Source organism: Aythya marila, assembly GCF_965140915.1.
Source record: "Aythya marila genome assembly, chromosome: 2".
Taxonomy (NCBI): Eukaryota; Metazoa; Chordata; class Aves; order Anseriformes; family Anatidae; genus Aythya; species Aythya marila.
Window position 1 is genome coordinate 103,722,403 of NC_139043.1, and position 21,110 is coordinate 103,743,512.

The 21,110-nt window shown below is 44.2% G+C and overlaps 1 protein-coding gene across 3 annotated transcripts in view; it reads right to left on the minus strand.

The window, feature by feature from the left end:
- Positions 1-2,108: 2,108 nt before the first annotated feature.
- The window catches only part of RALBP1 (ralA binding protein 1), a 28,460-nt gene continuing 9,458 nt past the window's right edge, over positions 2,109-21,110 (minus strand). For all 3 annotated transcript variants that reach the window (XM_082754999.1, XM_082755000.1, XM_082755001.1), the window contains exons 2-10: positions 16,612-16,905; positions 9,625-10,083; positions 7,664-8,013; positions 6,539-6,700; positions 6,160-6,291; positions 5,481-5,588; positions 4,682-4,803; positions 4,147-4,270; positions 2,109-3,881 (exon numbers count right to left, since the gene is read on the minus strand). In XM_082754999.1, the coding sequence (XP_082611125.1) occupies positions 3,618-3,881; positions 4,147-4,270; positions 4,682-4,803; positions 5,481-5,588; positions 6,160-6,291; positions 6,539-6,700; positions 7,664-8,013; positions 9,625-10,083; positions 16,612-16,855 (1,965 nt within the window). In that variant the 5' untranslated portion in view covers positions 16,856-16,905 and the 3' untranslated portion in view covers positions 2,109-3,617. The remainder of the gene's footprint in view (positions 3,882-4,146; positions 4,271-4,681; positions 4,804-5,480; positions 5,589-6,159; positions 6,292-6,538; positions 6,701-7,663; positions 8,014-9,624; positions 10,084-16,611; positions 16,906-21,110) is intronic.

The following is a 21,110-nucleotide window of genomic DNA, read 5'->3' on the forward strand; positions in this document are numbered from 1 at the left end:
TGGAGATCTCACTTTGGAGCGGTGAAAAAGGAGCTGCCTCTTTTTCTGTGTGGGGCAGCGTCTGGGAAGGCTGCCAGAGATGCTGTGACACTCCCTCTTGTGCGTGCTTCTCCTCGAGAAAGCCTGGAGCTGCGTGGCTGCGTGCGATCCTTTGCTGCTCGGTGTGTCTGAGCAGACACGGGGGGAGCTCTCACGTTGTCATCTGCTGCTCCGGGGTTGCCCAAAGCAGTGCCGCAGTTCTGCCCATGCCAAGTCAGTCTTTAACTGGGAAACAATGAGAATTGTTCGTCAAAGTCTTGGCTCGCTCATCTTGGAGTATTTTTGCTGGGAAATATTTCTTTTTCCCCTATGTCCTGGTTGCAGCGGTGTCTGCATTTCTCCCACACGCCGTGTTTCACAACGGGGTCCCTGTCCTCTGTTGTGCCCTCCCCAGAGGGAATCTGCTTCTTTGCAGATTTCACGCCAATAAAACCGGTAAATGCGTGGAACCATCCAGAGGGGGGTTTGCTTTTAACCTAGTCACGACTGATGCCTGCAAATAATTTCTTTTTTCCTATTTTCAATGTCCCCAGTGGCTTTTGCACAAATTCCTGGCCCCCTGGCTATGATCCTGCTTTCATGAGGACTGCAGAGCAGCCGCTTTGATTTCAGCCCCGCTGAAATAAATGTTTGTGTGGGTTCAGCAGCCTCGGTCAGAGACCAGGGAACCCCCTGGGCAGGCGTAGGTCTGGTGGTGATGGTTTTTGCATCAGGTTAATCTGATCGAGCTCCCTTGGTTGTTTGTTACCTGTGTGTTGTTGCTGGCCCCTTCTGTCTGCAGTCCTCAGAGGTCAGGCAAAGGGGTGGCTGATCCCAAAGGGGCAGGGCCGGAGGGAAGTCCAGGCTGTGGCTCAGGATGGATGTTTTGGTCCGGGCTCTTCCTGCCAGCAAGGCTTCCTTTTGTTCCCTTGGCCTTTGTTAGGGAAAACTTGGTTTAATGCTCTGTTCTCCAGACTAATTTCAGCCTGGGAACCTCCCTTGTGTTAGGATGAGGAGTCTGAGACTGGAAGGTGGCTAAAAACTGAGGCTGTTCTCCACATGTTTTCTCACATGGGTTCTCTCTGACACTGATGGCAAAGGCTTTTCTTCCTGCCTACGCTGGCATTCAGGCAACACACAAAATACCTTTAAAGTCATTAACCTCTTGTTTGGATGCAGAGTTGGGCTATCCTACCAATAGACCACCGTAAATACATAAGACTGTGACAGGACAGCTCATTTAGCATGCGTGATGTCAACTCCTCCCTTCCCTTTCCTCTCCTGGTGCTGATTAAACTCCACTGTGAGGTAGCAAAGGTAAGCAAACAGATTTGGAAATGTCTTACAGCTCTGCCATCGTAACCAGCCTGCTTTGAGTGCTGTGACCTCTTTCTGCTGAGATAGAGCCATGTGGCTGCACGTGAGGGACTTCAAAAGCCTGCAGGTGCTTCTGAATGCCGGTTGTTAAAAGTGGAGGTACCGAGTGCGTTTTTAAGTGTTTTACCAAGAGCAGAAGAGATGCAGTGTTTGAACGTCAAGAGAAACTCCAGTTGTCTTCCATCACTCCAGGTTTCTCTCCTCTCCCAAGTCCAGCAGTGCTGCGGGAGGTGCTCTTCAGAGCACGGCAGCCTGGGTCTCTTGGTAAGAAGGCACCTTGGAGGGGTAAGGCAGCCTCAAAAACATCACCTGAGCACCCTCAGCTCCTCACCTGCTGTTCATTAGACAAGTACCTGGAGATAATTTGAAAGAAAATTTTGAAGAAACGTTTCAGCTGTTTGGAAACTAAACTTCTGCTCACAGCTGCTGTGTGCCTGCAGAAGCAGCAATTCCACCTGTGTCAGATCTGACTGGTGAAGGCAGCAGGAACAAGCACAGCTGGTCTTGTGCTGGAAGTAATGACATGAGTAAAATGGAATGAATCTCTAATAATCTTTAATTTGATCAAATTGAACTTGATTTTCAGCTTAATTGTGGAAATTGTCTATGAAATTTGATTGTGGACAATGTTCTCATGTTCGTATCAGGTGCAGGGAGCTATCCAGGAAGGGTGACTTGTTTGCTTTAGAAAAATGTATTACACCTTACGAAGCAGATAAACTAGAAACTTCTTTCAAATGGCTGTTGAATTTATTTGCTTGATAAATACAATCCTAACAAAATAAAAGTTAACCAATATTAAGAGATTTTTCTGAAGAACATTAGAAAAATCCATGACAATTCAATAGGAATTAGTGTGAAATAAACAACAAAAAAAAAAGTTTAAATATTGCCAGCAAATATAAAATGTATGTAACGAAGGCAAGGGAGAATGCTTTAGTTTACATTTGTCATCTGACCACATTTTTCTGTGTTTATAAACTTTTTTCCCCAAATTTTAAAAAAATACTATGCCGTTTTCTCTAACATATCAAAGCATTATTTGTACAAAATCAAATCATGGCCAATGATTCACAACAGTGCAATAGATACAGAATATAACCACATCCGACAGGTGCCGAAAATAAATACCCAGATTTAAAAAACACGCCAGGCTCTCTGCACGCTGTGGAGCTTGCTGTCTGTCCTCGCCGTGACGGACGCGTCTCATGAGCATCTGCAACATCGAATGGCCCTGAAGCGCCGCCTGGCCGGAGGCTTTAGGGGGGTGGAGGCAGTGAAACAGCCAAACCGAAAGCAAGTCCCAGGGTGGTGGGGGTTAAACAACAAAAAGAGGCTCTCGCTGAACCCTCGCTGCCTCCAGCAAGCACAAGTGCAGCTGGAAGTAGGTATTGCTTGGTTGGGCAGGTTTCCCTGTTACTGCCTAAAGCATCCGTCAGTGGCTCACTCCGAGGGACCGGGACACGAAATGGGTTAAAAGAAAGCTGTTGGCTAAAGGGCAGCAGCAGGAGCACGGCCTATCCTACACAGGTACGATGAGGGCTGGTTTATAAATGAGCAAATGGGGTAACTACGCTGCTAAAAGAGGTGAGCGGCTCTCACTGAACGGTTCATCATACAGAGACATAAATAACACCTGTAAAGTTTTACATTTATTCAGTACATCTTAAAACAAAAGAGAAATTTAAGGGCATGTTAGGTAAACATGATACCCCCCCAGTCTCCCAACTTTTCAGCCAACCCAGAATAAATTTAAAGCTCCCGTGTATATAATCTGCATCAGAAAGGTATCAAAGGCACAAGCAAGAAGTGACTAGGTTAATAAGCAGAAATGATGGTGAATGAGAATGAGCAGATTCACAAGGCAAATAATAAGTGTGGGTGGGTTTTTGTTCAGTTACTGAAAACGAGATCTTCTGTTCTGCTCTGATGAATGTAAATAATGGTTTTGGTTTAAAATAAAACTGTTACTGAATTATTTTAAATCACCTGAAGGAAACCAGTCTTGAAATAATCTGATACTAACTGGAAAACTCTTCTGGCCTTTCTCAACTCACCTGAGTCTGATGAGTAGAAGCCACAAGTGCTGGAGACAAAAGTCTCCAGGGCTTAAAAGAAGTTTCTTTACATAATGTACACAGCCAGCAATAATTGTGCAGTTTGACTCAAGTTACAGTAATTTGCACAGTTCAGTTGATTTTAAGAACCTCCAAGGAGCCCGATCAAATGGGAGTTTCTTTCCTGTCTTTACTGGGTGATGGCTTGACTTGCTGCTCCTTGCTTGCTTTTGGCTGCTCTTTGGCTGCTTTTGTCTCCAGGACACTGTCTCTGGGCTGCTGAGAAACACCCCCGCGTTTTTCCGCCTCTTCTTCTTCCTGCACCTGCTGCTCTGATTTCGCTCGCTGCAGCAGCCGCAGCTGCACGCGCAGTTCGATGATGGCCTCTCGCTCCTCGTGAATTGCTTGGTTCAGGTGATTGTTCTTTATCTTTTCGGGAAAGAAAACAAACGTCAGCGCTCCTTAAACACAACTGCTGCAGCCTGGGGAGGCCAGTAAGCGTTGCACAACGAAGCTTTGCTGCTAACCCAGACAGCAGCGTGGCCTCGCACGCAGCAGTGAGTTAAAAACAGCGCATGTGGGTTTCATGCCGAGGCATGACCGACACAACACAATCTATTAGCAGTGCAGGCACCTCTCCACAGCAAGTCACCAATGAGGAGAGCACCCGTCAATACTAAGCTTCGAGTCTTACCTCCAACTCCTCGTTCTGCCGCTGCAAATCTTCCAGGATGACCTGCAGCTCCTCCTCATCTTCGCTCTCACTCTCGCTCTCGGAAGAATATTCCTCTGTTTCGCTTCGGCCGTGCTGCTGGCGACTGGAAGAGCAAGGACACGCCCAGATTGAAACGCTTCCTCAAGTTTGCCAGAACGGTAGCAAATTAAAAAGGTTAATTTATGGCTAGCAAATAATCTACAATGGTTTTAAAAACAAAATCAGAATTTGGTTTAAAATCCTAATTTAACAAATCAGTGATTTCCTGTGGGGGAGGTTTTCTTGGTGCAAACGCCTCGTTCTCTTTGTATTGTCACTGCGTTGTTATATTAACAGAAAATATCTGGACAGGTGCAAAGATGGGAGGTTTCAATAAAAGGAAGAGGCTTTCAAACGCACTGGTGTGTACAGGGTGATCTTTTCAGTGTGGCTCAGAGTATTGTTTCAGGAGAGCACACGTGCACATCAGCGTGCGTGCCTGGCTGGGGATCGACCCGAGCAGTCTGCCTTTTACCTTTGTATTTCTGCTATTTCTGCGCGGAGGCGATCGATCTCTTCCTTCTCCGAGGCAATTTGTCTCCGCAGAAACTGCTCCATGGCCAGCAGTTCTTCTTGCTCCGTTAAGATCTCGTTCTCCTGCAATGATCAGTTAGTTCACTCAGAGCCTTGCCTTTATGCTCTGTGGGAGCACAGGCAGGGGCTGCTCCGCTGCTGTGCCCTGGGAAGCGCTGAGATAGGCAGTTCTGGAACCACCTCCAGGAGAGGTGCTCAGCCTGCCTGCTTTGAACTGAGTCACCTGGACCTCAAGCCAAATCCAAGTTCCAAACCATCACTGCCTGCTCTGATTCCTCAAGGTGATCGCTGCACTGAATAGTTGTGGCGACGATGCACCAAGTCCTGGCATGTTTGGCTGTTTCCTTAAATCACAGGGGAAAGCTCTGGATAACTAGAAAAACTAAATTCTAACAGATGGCTTTGAAGATGGATATAAAGAGGAAAGTGCAGAAGAGAGAAGATCAAAGCAACTGCAGGCAGAGGCAGGCAAAGAAGCCAGAAGAGTTGCCTTATTTCCTTTGATCAGCAGTAAAATCATTAACAGTACTACAGCTGGTTAGATTTGGAGTGCTTTCTAAACACGTAACCAACACAGCCTGCTTTTGTTGTTGCAGCAGCTCCTTTCTGCCCTTAACAACAGAGCCCAGCTCCAGGCTCACTCTGGCAGGTAGCATTCTTCCCCTACTTTATTTAGACTTAGTACCTGAAAGACACAGAACAAGAAAATACCAGCAGACAGATCCGTGCTTGCCATCTACCTGTGCAAGTAGAATATTTATCACTTCTTCATTCTCATTCATTTCTTCTTTGGAGACATCCTCCTTTGAAAGGCTAGCAATTTCTTGTGCAATCTTTGTTTCACACTCCTGCCAGAGAAAAACACAGTTTTCAAAAGTCACTATTTACTGTTTTAAGCATGTAATGACTCCATGCTCTGTCGCACGTTGGTTTTAGTCATTCACTGTTTTACAAACACTGCTGGAGGGTCACGGTACTGTTCCTCAGCCTTTTAAGAACTAAGATGAAAAAGCCTGCATGGAAAAGACTGAAAGGCGGTTTGATCTGACTGGGTTGCCTTTGCACGTTATCAAAATTTAGGGAATGCTCAGACATTTTGTTCTGAGTCATATGAATTGTAAGAGTTTCAAGTAAGAAAACTTGAATGCACAGCAGGAAATCATACTGAAACCCCTCGGTGGCACCCATGCTTTCTAAATCCACATTACTGCCCCCAGCATCCTGACCTGTACCGGAACCATCTCACAGCATTTTCAACTGTAAGATGAAACAGTAATGCCGAATGATGCTACCCAATAAACAGGGGTAAACAGTGAAAAACCTATAGCCATGGAACTTGGGAGGAATGGATGTTGTTAAAAATACCCTGACATAATTTTCATCTGTGATTTACATTTGGCCAATAAATAGGTTACCCACCTGCCTCTTAGCTTCTCTCAGTTTCCTCTTAAGAGCTGTTAAAATTCTTTGCACCTCCCAGAGTCTCTCTTCTTTGGATAAGTCTTTTATCCCTGCTTGCAAGTCTCGGTGTAAACAGTTCAGTAGGAACTCCTAGAAATATTGTCAAAGCAATTACGTGTCTGTAAGTATATCACAGCAGGGCAGAATGGGAAAAAAATAGTTCTGGCTTCATGACAAAAGGCTTGGAGTTCTGCTTTTCAAAGCATTACATGTGGTAACCCGCACAGGACAACTGTGATATAACCACAAAGTGCATTATTATATGCTTATAAGAATCTATCTTTGTCCTGGACTTGCCACATTCAGTAGAAACAAGAACACTGAAGTAATCACCAACCTGGCGTCTGATTTCTTCTTTGATGCTTTCTTGTGTTTCTGGCAGTGCCGGCATGGTTGCCATATTTGACCAACGGAGAGGTTTTGTCACCTGTTTTAGGGTCACGTTCCCAAAGAACTCTTGGACATGTGTAAAAAATACATAGAGGACACGGTTGCTGATCTGCAAAGAAAGGTCAGGGCGGTTAACAACACTGGTTAAGGTGATTTCTGCACATCACCTCTATCTGTGAGGCGTAACATCTTTCTCCAGAAATGCAACAGCCTTTAGTATCTGTTTCTGTAGTCTTGGTTTGCACAAAAACATTACAAGCTGGGTTAAAAATTCTACTTTAGATGGCCCAGTACTGGCCTCAAGGAATCGCTAGGCTGTCTCTTATCTGTGCAGCCAAGGTGTTTTCATGCTAAGCTTGACATGTTCACGTCTCACCCTGCCACAATTATTTCCATCACTTATATTCATATAGAATTTAAGTTATACAGAAATGAATTCATTTTTTCTTCTTGACCACATAATGGAAGTTAGTGATAGCAAGAGGTAAGAGGGGAACACCAACCATACTGTGCTATGTCTGGCCACCTTCTCTCCCCTCCCAAAACCTCAAAGTATTTTCTACAACTTCATTCTCCGATGATTTAAAATAGTAGATAAAAAAGTAGTTGAAAGGAGCTATTCCTTGCTTTAACATGAGGCAGAAGCAAATACGGATTCTGATACGACCTCATCCAATAAAATTTAAAAGTTTATCCTGAAAGAACTAGAATTGTCACTACCTGTATTTTAATTGCTAAAATCTACTTCACAATAAAGCGTGATTGGGCCTGCACCATTTTACATTAATTGTTGCTGCTTTTGTTACCTAGAAAATGACTGGCCCAGTAAAACAGCAGAGAATAACACCCAGCCCTTTTGCTGCTGGGCCGCCACCTCGACTCTTAATAAAAAAGCAAAGCTTTCCTGAAGCGTGGTTTTTCTTCTAGAAGCCCCACACCCCGTGCCACGTTCCCATCGTGGACGGGACTGATTCTGAGCTGCGTTTAATTCTCTGCAAGAGAATTCCTACAGAGAAGGCTTTTTTTGGGCTGAAGTTCTGCCCTAATGCTTGCTGTGTGCTGCTGCACGTACCTGGACAGTAGGGCTGAGCACTATGGAAATATTCTGGATGTTCATCTTTGTTTCCAGCTCCTTTGCAATGACGTGGTCCATATGCACAACCAGCCACGAGATGAGGAGGTGGTTACACTCTGGCAGCTCTTTCAGCAGCCTCTGGCACTCCTGAACCTTCTCAGCTTCTGTGCTCTTGCCACAAGCGTCCTCGAAGCGGGGCATTAGCTCTTTGGTAAGCAAGTTTTCAGGCAGTTCTCGTAGGTATTGTTTCAGCAAGCTGGCTACAGTATTGGGCTCGTATTCTTCCAGGTTGGGAGATTCTTCTCGATCGTAGGCTGCTTTTAGCTCGTCGACTTTTGATTTTATTCCTTAAAATATTTAGATCAAGAATTAAGAGAAATCTTCAACCGTAAACATGCAATAGTTAGAACGGTCTTTTTTTTTGAGATGCACCTCTCCTTACAAATTAAGTTAATTGAGGAATACCTCCAGAAGTTATCTACGTGTGGCACAGTTAAAATCATGACTTGAAATTACCTGATCGCTGCCTCTGAGAGCACTGAGCTCTCCTGTGAGGCTAACCCAGAGCATTTCTGATGTTCTGACTCAGAACTGAAGTCAGCAGATGCCCTTGCATCAAGGAACATGAAATACACAAGGAAGGGTAGGGGAATGTAAAAACAATCATTTATCTGACTTCTTCCAGGCTGCTCAGTTCCACAGCCCTAAGCCAGTTAGCAAATACGGCCTTATCAACTCCAACACCATGTAACGGGTTCTACCTATCGGTGTTTTTATAGCTCAGTGATACTCACATCTTCCAAAAGTCAGACAAGTTTCGTTCTGAAAGCTCAAATGCTCACCTGACTTTCACTGACTTAATGCATTGCCACGGCTTGGCTCATATCAGGAAACAAAGCTAGGTGCAGCTAGCCCACGGCTAATGCCAGGTGAATTGTGCTCTGTTTCACGCCCAAATAAGTTGTCACAACTGCTAAGCCACTGCAATCGTCTTTCTGAGCTCTCTAAACAATCTTACCCACACCAGAGGGTGCTATTGCACTGGAGAACTCGTAGGAAGCGCAAATGTCAAAAACGCCTTACAGCAAACAAACCTTCCGTGAAAATTCCCAACACATCATGCCTTGAAAAAAAAAAACACACAGACAGGCTGTTCCAACAGGCAACACCAAGAAACTGCTTAAACCGCCGTGGCATTTATGCACCCCTACCAAATACCACACAAATCAGCAGCATAAAGGCAGCTTAATGAAGCCTTGAAAAATTGTTTGATTGCTGCTTTGCAGTGCTGGATCGTAACTTGTTTCCAAAGCTTCTCCTCAAATTCCTTTTCTCACTAAACTTTCCCCTAAACGTTCACACGGAAGTACTTACATGAGATTGAGGGCACGGGGAGTTCACAAAGGGCCTGTTTTGTTTAACGTGGCTAAAACCGACTGCGATTTATATAAGCTGCTGTTACACAACTGCCGTGGTTAATTACCCTGGCTGTGGCTAAGGCTAAATGCCGAAACTCACATTTTCTGCCTATTAGTGGCTCTGCTCGAACAAAAGGAGTTTTTATGAAAAAAAAAAATACAACGGAAAAAACAACACTGGGAAGCTTAAGTAATGAAAAGGCTACTTCTCTTCTCTGCCCTTCCCATCAATTAGCAGAGTAATTCTTAATGCAGAAGTAAAAAATAAAAATTATGTACAAGCTTGCCAACCCAGTGAGCTTTATTCATAATCACCATCCTCTCAGGAAAGGCCCAAAGCCGCGTATTTTTACGGCCATTAGCAGTACCCTGCTATTGCAGCCCGAGGGGTTTGCTGAGCCGGAGCTACCTGATTATCTTTGAGATGGCTGAAATCTGTACCAAGACACTATAAGCAGTGTCTCGAGGTGCTGGAAGTGGTAAAAACAACGCGAAACGTGCAAGACCTTAACCACCTGCACGGCCGCGCGCCCGCAGTACCTGACACTCGGTAGATGCCTTCGCACTTCATGCCGTACTTCTCGACGTAGTCTATACATTCACGGAACACGGCCGGCAGGCGGATGCCATCGTACATCATGGTCCTGTCCACCGCGTCAGACAAAGGAATGCCAAACACAGGCCTGTGACTGGGCACATCCACTTGAGGTATCTCTGGCTCCTGAATTGGCTTCTTCTTTTTCTTCTTCTCCTTCCACTGTTTTACGACGTCCGCTGCGGTTAAGTCTTTTGACTTCTTCTCTTTATGCTTGTCTTCCTTATGCTTGTCTTCCTTGTGTTTTTCATCTTTGGGTTTCTCTTTTATTTTAAAATCCTTTTCCTTCTTTTTGGAAAAGCTGGGCTTCTTGAAGACGTGTATTCCCTTGGACCGCTTCAACTTGGAAGGGCTTTCAGCCTCGTCACCGGAGCTGTCCTCCTGAAAGGCAGCGTAACCTTCGGCTGGTAGGAAAGGGGGGCAAGAGGAAAAGCAAAAGGACAGCTGTGAGTTTGTTCACTTTCCGGACATATAAGTAGGAGAGAAAAGGAAATATATAAGAAGGAGGGAGCAGTTATGTGTTAAAGCAGTGCCTGCCTGACTCTTCAAGATGGTTTTCTACAGCTGTTACACAATTAAGTGGACAAAGACTAAATGAAGGTCGCAGTTGCATCAAAGGAGCCTCAGGGCTCCTGAACAATCTAAACAATTAATGCTTCGTGTACTTACTCATAATGGCAATGTCCATCCTAAGGGCTAGCTTCCCATCTAATAGTCAAGGAAATGCAAAATAAAAACAACTGTCTGGCAACTTCTCTACGGTCCTGTAAGCAACAGTATAAGAGTCGCTGTTAAGGATAGGCCACCACACGCACGGAAGGCTAACAACAGACTTCAGACCAAACTACACGTCAGCCCCAACCCCGCTCCAAAGCGTTACGCATTTGCAGATGAGCACGAAATTCATGAAATTTCAGCCTCAAAAAAAAAAAAAAGTCAAAAAAAAAAAAGGAAGAAGTCCAAGCAAACTTACTTTTCCGCAGGGAGGATAAAACAACTGCAGTACCACTAGCACAATACCTGCCGGTGAAGCCGTGTGTTTGCCTTAACAAGTGTGGGGGAGAGCTTCAAACGAGTCCTTGGGCAGAAGGCACTGTCTCAGCAGCAAAACACCAGGCGTCATTTAAAGCACGGGCACCGGGGCTTTTACTAATTCCGCCTCTGCAGCTGGCCCTGCCTAGCCTCCAGGCAAGAACGAGGAAATCTTTCAAGGTAGATTATGACAACAAAAAAAACAACCAACCCACCCCAACAACAAGCACGACCTAAACCAACCTACAAACCGGAGCCACTTCCAATCAACGACTTGTGATTTTACATACACAGAGCCCCGTGTGGGGAAGGCAAGCCTGAAACCTGTTCAATGAAGAGACATTTTACCCGTCTCTAACACGGGACTACCATCAAAGAATTACAGCTGTTTGACCAACTTTCTCATCCTGGACTCTTCCCCAGGCCTACCGAACACACGTGCTTCCAGGGAAGAAATTTCCTGTCCAAGTGAATTTTTAATATAAAAAATATAAAAATGCAAATGTTAACTGGAGAACGACCAGCAACCAGGCCTCATCTTCCTACTTTACTGGCTGTACCATCGCTGACTCTTTTTGTAAACTAAAAACTGGAATGGGAAAGGAGTACAGACTCCAGTCCCACTGTGATAAGGAGAGAACTGCTGAGAACATCACCGCTAGGTTTTGTAAGATTGAGATGGGGCTGGCACTGAGAGTAAGACAAGGTTCACAGATGTCATTCCCCAGCAGAAAGCTAAATCTTCACCAGACAGAGCCCCAGACTTCCCAGTGGCTCCCCCAGCAGATCAGTGTGACCACTACTGGCACATTCTCAGCACCAGCAGAGGGAATCACGCTCAGAGGTTGATGTCAGCAGCAGGCAAAGTGCCCCTGTCGCCTCTTTCCACGCTTGGTGTCGCAACGCAGGCCTTCTAGGGCTCTGCCAGATCTTTGGTAATGTAACACCAGCAACGGCCGTTCCTGAAACTGGTATTTCTTGACTTTGCGAGAAGACAAGAAGCAGCAAGTCACAGACATAACCAGTCTACCCCAATCTGTCCCAGCAACGTAAGTTTGGAAATACGTACTGAGTACAGATTCACCGGGAATCTCTCACCCATACCATCAGGGGGCTTCTACATCCTTCAGAGCAGGCTGACTCCGCTTAGAAATAACCACAGTTCTGGTAATAAGATCACTCTAGCTGCTTCATCAGAGATGCATTTTCTTCTGTATAAATTTATGTTGTTTACCAAAAGCACTCGATAAATAAGAACAATTACCTATCACTGGTGAATGATTTCTGCTCACTGTTTACTCAAGACCCTCGGCACTAACAGCCTGTGTCTCCCACCACCCTGTAATATGTGCCAGAGATGTTTTCCTGCACTTACAGGGGATAAGTTTCAATTTAATAAATACTCCACTGCCACAAATGTAACGGCTGGGCTACCTGCAGCTCCGTGCTCCAGCATCATTAGAACTTCCACAGATGTGTTACTGAGTGCTTATACTGTGCATGATGTTGCAAGTATAGCTTTTGGCTTACTGAAAATAATGAAAATCTCTTCAAAATACGTTAAAAGACTCAGTGTTACTCTGGTAGAATCTGATTTACAGAACTAAAAGCTTTGTCATGCAGTAAGGCCACTGCAGAAGTGCAACACTGCAAACCTACTGTAAGACAGATTTTGTGCATCAGGTTTCTGACGAGTTTCACATCATTTGTACTTCTCTATCTTATTTTGGTTCCCTGGGGATCTGCATGCCTCTGCAGTTAGCTCACTAGAAGAAAACACGGACTGTTTTTACACACAGAAGATCAGTGGGTGAAATGTGACTACAAAGGCCAACGAGCAATGTTAGTATCGGTTATTTATTCCGTTTGTCAGAGGCTTTGCCACCAACTTGTACACCCTTTCTAAATAAAATAAGAAGGACACACAAGCATAATGACTTTCAATTATATCGCGTTGCTTTTAATTCACATTCAGCTCAGCAATAAAATCCGATCACTCCCAAACAAGTTCTGCACTCACATTGCTTCGCTTCCCCTTGCAAGGAGAGCAAACGAAGTTTGCCCTCATGTGCATCACAGGCAGAAAATTCCAGTGATGTCTTATTCTGTAGACCTGGGAACTGCCTTCAGAGCTGCTCAACACATGAAATCAATAAAAATAATGTTTTCTTTCCAATGGCAGCCGCTCGGTTATTGTGCAAGATGACAATGGCCTCCTCACAATTTCTAACAGCCCTCTCTCTGAAGGGTTGGTCTCCGCTGCTAGGACTCATTTCCATCAGCATTTTGCACAGAACGGAAGGATCGTAAGCACAGAGACAACTCATCATCTCAGGGCTTTATCTGGAACAGCTGGGAATACCATGAGCGCTTTTGTGTGGCTGCCAGACAGCCACACTACTGATACATTCCCGAGCAGAAAGCAGTTAGGAGAAAAATCCCACAGGATGATGACAGGCTCCTGTCTTCTAGCTGTTGGTGCCCGTCAGAAAGAGCTGCAGATTCCTAGGACCCCACACAAGATAGAAACTCCGGAGAAGAAGATAAAGGTTAGCACACAGCTGGGGACCAAGCAGTGTTCAGAGCAGGTCCCCAAGTCAGTAGCAGGAGTATTTATGTTCTCATCTACATCCCCCAAAACATGGGAAACCTTCCCCAGGACATTAGGGATTCAGACTTCAAAAAGACTGCCTGAAAAATTCAGAAGATATTGTTATCCCTTCACAAGACAGTTTAGTTTACAGTCTAACCAATTCTCTATTTTCTAAAGAAATATTTAAAGAAAATGTTAACAAATAAAAAAAAAATCCTAGCTCCATACTGAACCCACCCTGCCCAGTGGTAAGCTACAGCTCTTTCTTCATAAGTATTTCTTACAATCTTTTGTAAGGAATTGCATCTTTTATGCATTTTTTTTTTTTTTTTTAATCAACACATGATTACTGAAAGGAGGTTAAATATTTATTTTGTAACATCAGTTCTTCTGGTCACTGTCTCATAAAAACCATTCCTGCTTCAATAACAATCTGGTTTTGCTCTCATGCTGCACAAGTTCTTGCATGATGCACAAGGGTTGTTTTGAGCCAGGAAACAGATTCAAATTAAAACTATCCCCATAAAAAGAAAATACATTTTAACCCCTTAAGTCACCTAAAATAACTCTACAGCTGACCTCCACTCCAGCTACCGCAGAGGAGTGGGGAATAGAAACCGCAGGCACATGAAAACCAATGTGCCATTTCATTTTTTTTTATTATTATTTTATTTTATTTTATTATTTTTTTTTTTTTTACCATTTCCAAAACATCTTTAGCATTTTTTCTTAGAGTAATTGCTGCGTATTATTAGGTTATTGCCACTAACATTAAAAATATCAAATCACTATATTATCCATATGGAATAAGTGATCCCTTGCAAGCACACCATTTTTTTTTTCAATACATAACACTACTGAAGTAAGGAGTACCTTGCTCCTCCTGCAGGTAAGATTTATCTGAAAAACTCACCCAAATAACCATGGGGTATCTGTCCTTCCCTCTCCATATACCCTCCTGTTCTTAAAGCATTACTGAAATTTATACTTAAGACTATTAAAAAAAATACCTCCACATCTTTGTAGGATTAAACTTGCATACAGTTTCAGGAGTTTGGATGACAACGTCATTGATTCAGTAATATTTTAATTTCAATACACATTCACTCTGTCATCACGTAGTATAAACACTTGTATTTTTTTCTCAATGAAATGTTCGATTGTGTTTGTTTAAATCCCAAATTACTTGACCACAGCAGGCTGTGTATTGCCTAAATGTCAAAGCATGGGGCGAGAAAAGCTACCAGAGGAAAGAAACAATCTGAGTGCATGCAACAGAATAAGGTGGAATCGAAAGTACAGAAGGAATAACAAGAGCCTAAGCTGGAAGGGGAATTCATGAAATCAGCCACGTTAAGCAACCGTAAAGAACCCTTGTTCCCTTACATAAGTGGAATGCCTCCTCAGAGTACATTTACAGAAACGTCCATGTTTGGATTGCATGAGAGATACCGAAAGCTTTCTAGTTAACTTACTCTTGTATCTGACTGGCAATTATAGGACTTGTGTACAATAGGGCTAAGATGTGCTGAATGTGTTTCATATTACAGCTGCAAGAGATAATTTGATTCTTCCTGCAGTTTGCATTTTTGTGGTTTTGATGATTTTTCCCATCTTTCAAGCTTCAAAAATGCTTTACATCAGCTACACAATGCGTTATAATCTCTTGTGGAAGAAAGCAGTTACTTTGCTAATGTGCACAGACCCGCATTTACTTGCTAAAGAAGCATTTTTCCTCCTCATTCTTCAGTTTGCCTATAGGCATGAGACATGCCGAATTACACCACAAGGAAACCCACTCTGTGTAATGCTGACCTCTAACAATTCTAAATTTAGAGGCATCTCATTGAGAATTATAAAAGAAAGCTGATGTGCAAAGAGGGAAAAAAACAGCTAATGGCTTTATTTTAGACCCATCCAATACAGTTTTTTTTTCTACCACCAATTCAGTATTAGCATTAGGTTAATGTCATTTACAAGAGGAAAAAAAAACACAAAGGTATCAGTTTTCTCAAGTACCAACTTAAACTGCTAGTTTTAACTAAAGAATAACATATTTTTGAGTTACAGTATCCTTTGGGCACACAGCCATTAGTTAGTAACAATAGCCCTCCAAAACTGTGGCAGAAGCAACAATTCCTGCATTCCTGGAAATTGTTTTGATTTATAGTGCTGTGGCAGCAAATTCTTCACGAGTTATTATTTAAATATGTGCGTGCTTGTTACAAATAGTCACTATCTTCATTCTAACATGCCAGAATATTGCCTGCTGTCTCACTGGTTTTGATCTTCCAAACTGCACTTTTAGGAAGCAGCAAGGTGCAACGGCATCCAGAGCTTCCTGCCTTCTGAGACACGGGCAATGCAGAACACGAATATTATTTTGAAACTCTGTTTAAACAAATAAATCACTGAAATTCAGGCCGTGATACTTGGGTTTTAGAGGGTTGGACAGTAGGGATCTTTCGGACACAGGGTGCTCAGCATCAGCTCAGTATTTCTAAGTGCTTTGTTCTTTCAGATTATGTAGGAAAATTATAGGAAAAAAAAAAAAAAAAGCAATTTCACGTTTCCAAAATTTTCTACACCACTCAAAGTCGGGAATGAAGATTTCTCTTCCGTTACTCTGGGTGGTTGGGTGGGGGTATTTCCCTTAAAGGAAAGTTTCCAGTTTGGATACAGGTACACTGACAAAGACCAACTCTTACAGTCTTTTACTTTCTTTCAACCCTTACTCTGCCAGTTCCTAATCCGATGCTGGCTTGCACGTTTTTGAATTCTTCCATAATACCTAGGTAATACTGGAGGACACCACATGGTTAGACTAAACTAAGAAGCTAAAGGAAAAAGGACCCATTTTATGACTCTTGTCATAAGATGTAAAATTCAGGTCAAACTTACAGCTCTATTTCAGCTAGTGTTTCAGCTAAAATGTCAAACGGCACATATTTCGAAATCCACTTCAAAATCTCTACTTAGGATCAGAGCAGATAATGAGGTAAGAACCCCGTGCCAGGCAATTACTAACACTTTGTTAAAGATGTTGGATAAACATGTTTATTGGTAATTCTGGCATGTGCTTGGCACCTGTGCCCATATAATCCTTTATGTGGTTAGGGGATTTTTTGGAAGAGAAACAGGTATTGCATACAAAGTCTGTTTGAGTAAGCTCACTTCCTTCACAGTTAAACAGGTTTAAGGAAAAAGAAACAACAGCAAACCAGTGGGAACACTGAGCAATTTTGAGAAAGAAAGAAAGAGAGAAAGAGAAATGGGAAGCATGAAATAAGCCAAGTTGCCTACTCACTTCTTTTTTCTTTCTTCTTAAATTTTCCTTTCTTCTTCCCATGCTCCTTTTCATCATCAGATACTATATCTGGAGGCTCATGCAAGCTGTCATGAGGTGGCGAGGGCTCACCGGTGCGGTACAACCCCGGGAATTTTGTAGGACTGATTTCTTCAGAGCTGGGAGTACGAGCAAGACCCCCGCTGTGTTCTACCCGACGGTGTTCACTGGGGCTGCTAGTGGGAGGCAGGAAGCACTCGGTCATTCTGATTCCCTGATATCCAAGTGAAAGCTTCTGCTACCTGTCCATCACACCTGGAGCAGGGAAAAGAAAAAGAAAAAACATCACAATTTGAAGCAATGCTTTTCAAACACCTTGTTTAGAACTCCGTCCAGAAAATATTACAGACAGCATTTGCAATGAACACTGAAAGGGACGTCACGAGGCAGGAATATAACAGCAGGTCCTAAGCTCAGTGTTTGCAGAACCTGCCCATTAACTCCTAAGCCATGTTAACAGAGTAAGAGAACTGCTATTTCGGCCACCTCTGCTTAATATGTAATGTTTTACACAGTATAAAGTCTGTATTTTTACATTTGAAGCAACTCTTACAGAACGCAGAGGCAGTTTGCATGCTGATTGTTAACATTTATTATGAACTAGTCAGCTAACTTTAAATTTGTTACATAAAATAGGGTTGTCTGGAAGCTTGGGGTGTTTGCGAGCACTGCAGCTGCATGAAGATCATTTTCATCTTTCCCAGGCATATTTTATAGATGCAAATAAGAACTTGCTTAGCTTGTTGCAGTAAGACAGAAAAAAAGAGTCTTGAAGTCAAATCCATCTTCAGATCATGCTAATGCAAAGTAAAGAAGGTAAAACAAGAACAATCAAGTTTTTTAATCATCTACAGCAATCTCAACTTCAAGTTTGAAAAAGTTTTATATTGGGTCATCAGCACCCAGATGCTGGTATGTCGTTTGCTTGGGAGCTGTAGCAAAATAAAAACCAAAAAGCAAAAAATATTTCCATCCATGCAGCTGGATGACAGCTCAAGTCACGGTCAGACACTAACTCTCATCTAGCTCACGTCTGTGCTGCTGTTTAAAGGAGTGCTTAAATCTACTGGAAGACAAACAGAAGGGAGAACGATGATTTTTAAAGCTCCATCAGCTCCATGACCCGGCTGTCTCTGCAGCCATGCAAACGTCACGGCAACTGACAAAGTCATCAAGGTGGCTGTGGGGCCGCTGCCCCAGAAAACAGAATTAAAGCACGTTACGATTGCGCACCAGGGCACACCAGACCTACCTCCACGAGTATTTGAGGTACAACAACAGCACATCCAGATGTAATAGCTCTGGCTTCTGCCCTAGCCATCAGCCTCTAAAGCACTCGTGCTGTTTAATGCAGATAGGGAGATCACAAGGAAGGACAAAGTAGCCAAGACTTTGCTAAGCTAGACAAATGATCACGGATACTCAGTATTTTATGAAATCCTCATTCAGGGAAACAAAAGATACCCACTGGCTAAGCAGGAACTCAACATCCAGGTCCCTAAAGCTTTAGGCTAAGGAGATATCCAAAAAAAGGTCAATATTTGCATTTACAGAAGCACATTCACTACCACCAGCAGCACGGTCATACCTCACCTGAGTATGGAAACGAGCAGTACACGTCCTACGCATCACCTCTCTCATTGCATTCACCAAAAAAACACAACCTCAAAAGCTGCTGAGCAGCAGACACCATATCAACAGTAACTGATGGAATGAAATTAGAAAGACTACACATCATTTCTTCTAGTGAACAGGATGCCCCTGAGCCTCTGGTCTATGTCTAGAGTGGGCAAGACAGGTAAGCGTGAAGAGGGAAAGGATAAGGTCGCTGTGAAGGATGGAAAGAGCAACCTGGAAAAGTGGTGCCTCGCTTCTAGCCTCCAGCACATTACACAACACCCTACAGCAGCGTTTTACTCAGCTGCTCAGCTCCTGGGGTCTTATTTACAGACTGGGAGAATACAGAAAACAACATTGAATTGTGTTTTGCCGGGTTAATAATCTTAAACGTATCCAGCTAAGTGGCGGTGGTGGTTGTTTTTTTTTTTCTTCCATTATTTTTAAACCCTCATCCTTCAGTTCTCTGCAGGCAGACCAGAGTGAGAAATTCATGACGTGAAACAAAGTAGCTCGCTGCAGGAGAGCGCTCAGGGAGTGCTTATGGAAGGAGCAGCTCCTCAGCTGCGGATTTGAATAGGGCACAGCGAGACACGGGACTGGGAAGGGAAACGAAATATTCATGAGATCTTTTATACTGCTCATTCTTTATTCTAGAGACACTAAGAGAAAGAAGAAGGGTCCTGCTGGGAGGATCCTCTCTCCGCTGTGACCCTTTCTTCCCGGCCTGTTAGTGCGTCAGTGCTCTGAAGCCACCCGACCCCTCTCTGAGCAGCTCAGGGCTGTGGTACAGCTCCATCACCCGCACCGCACTTCGTTCTCTGCATTTTCCCTGTCCTTTCCAGCTTTGTTTTCTTTACCGCCCGCTGCTAGTGCTGCCACGGCTCCAGCCTGATTTCTGTTTCATCCTCAGCAGGTCACACACAACATGCTTCGGCCTCTGTGACCCGCTCCTTGCTCAGGCTCACGTTTGCTCCTCCCTTGTTCTTTATTCCGTTGGTTCCTCCCCTCCAGCTGCACGCTGCTTGCTTCCAGATGCGCCTGCTCAGACCTACCTATCTCCTCTTCAGTTCTCCCAAAAACAAGGTTCAGGGAAAGTCCTCCTGCCCAACGTGGAGCTGAGCATGCAGAATAACTGTGTCACAAAAATTGGCAGCAACACATTAAAGAGGCCCTGTTTGAAGGACCAAACTCACAGCCCTCTTTTATTCGGTACAAAAGGCTCCTTTATTTCTGTTTCGCACTGAGCCTCTATTAGGATTTTAGGCCTCATAACAAATTGCAACAGCTGAAGTGAATTGAAGCAGGTGACTGCAGGCACAGATGCTGCTTCGTAAAACCTCTGAACAGAGTAAGAGACACTGGGAATTCTGCTGCAGGAATTACACAGAAGTGTGGAGGATGTCCCCAGGTCACCCCACTTGGCCACACACTGAAAATCCGGATGTCCCACTGAAAATGGCCCCAGCAGAGGACGGAGGCAGAGTGGGAACCCGCTGTCTTCACTCCGCAAGAGCAGGGTCCAGACCACAGCCATGTTTCTCATCATTGGTGTTCAGCCCAAAACACCTGGCCACACGTGAAGTGATGTTACTCAAAGACACGAGGACGCTGCTCTGGGGGGAAATCACCCCAGTAACAACCACAGCTCCACTTTGGAAAGCAGTGAGACGGAAGAGGAAAGGAGAAAAACTACCAGCTGTGGCCTACGCACGTCAGAGCGCTTCAGAAACTCTGAGTGGTACTCCCTGATACGACGGCTGGTGAAAAAAGATGACTTGGAGGTGAGAAGACAGAGTCTGAAGCAAGTTACTTACTGAGACTACACAACACCTGAGACGTGGCTAAGTTCTGCACCTAGCTCAGGCTGCTGCAAAGCCGTGGGCCTTCCAGGATGGCACAGCTTAGGAGGCCCCAAATGAGTCATCTTGTACCTCCTGATGGCTGTCAGCTACAGCGACAGCTTGGGCAAAGAGCAACATTTCTACTTGCTCTTTTAGTCACCCACCAGTCCCCAGGTGCACCAACAGCGCCCCTTTCTCGGCTGAACAGGGCAATGTGAGCACGGGAAGAGAAAGCCAAGTGCATCAAGCAGACGAGCAAAGCAAGTTTACAACTTCACCAGTCAGAGCAGTCACACAAACAGCATGAAGTAACCCTCGTGAGCCATTCACTTTCCAGAACTGGCACTAATTAAAGCTTCAGTGTACTAATTTCTCGTTCCATGGTGTAGCCCCACAGCTTCCAGGCTCAACCCTTCTCCTTTAGTTTCTCCATTCCCTCTCCAGCAGCCCCGTTCCTCCACCACCAGCCCTGTCCCTCTCCTCTCTCACAACCTCCTTCTCACCACCAAGACCCGCACAACTTCGGTTTCACCATTCCTCCTCTCCACACCCAATGCTTCATCTAATCTCACTTCTTGGCTGTTCGCCGTTTCCTAGCTTTTCCCTTCCCACCTCCTGTTTCTTCCACGTTCAGTCCTGCTTAGGGCTTCTGAGAAGTACACTCCAGCCACAAGCAAGGAAATTTTGGGAGTTCATGTCCTGCCAGACTTCGGTTTCCCCTCTACAACACAAATAGCATTAACAAGGTTAGCCTGATTACTGAAACACTTTTGCATTACAGAAAAGGGATTTTCTTCCCTGCTAGCTTAATTCTCAGAAGTAGCTTGAAGGATTTGGTTAGTGCTTTTTAGATTTTTGAACACCAACTACTGGTATCACTCACTCACACTCCAGTCCCTCCACTCAGCCAGCTTGAAGACAGCAGTTCATGCGGTGGAGCCAGTCTGAAAAAAACAAAAGCAAAACCAAAAATAACCCCCCGACCGGCTGGACTGAATG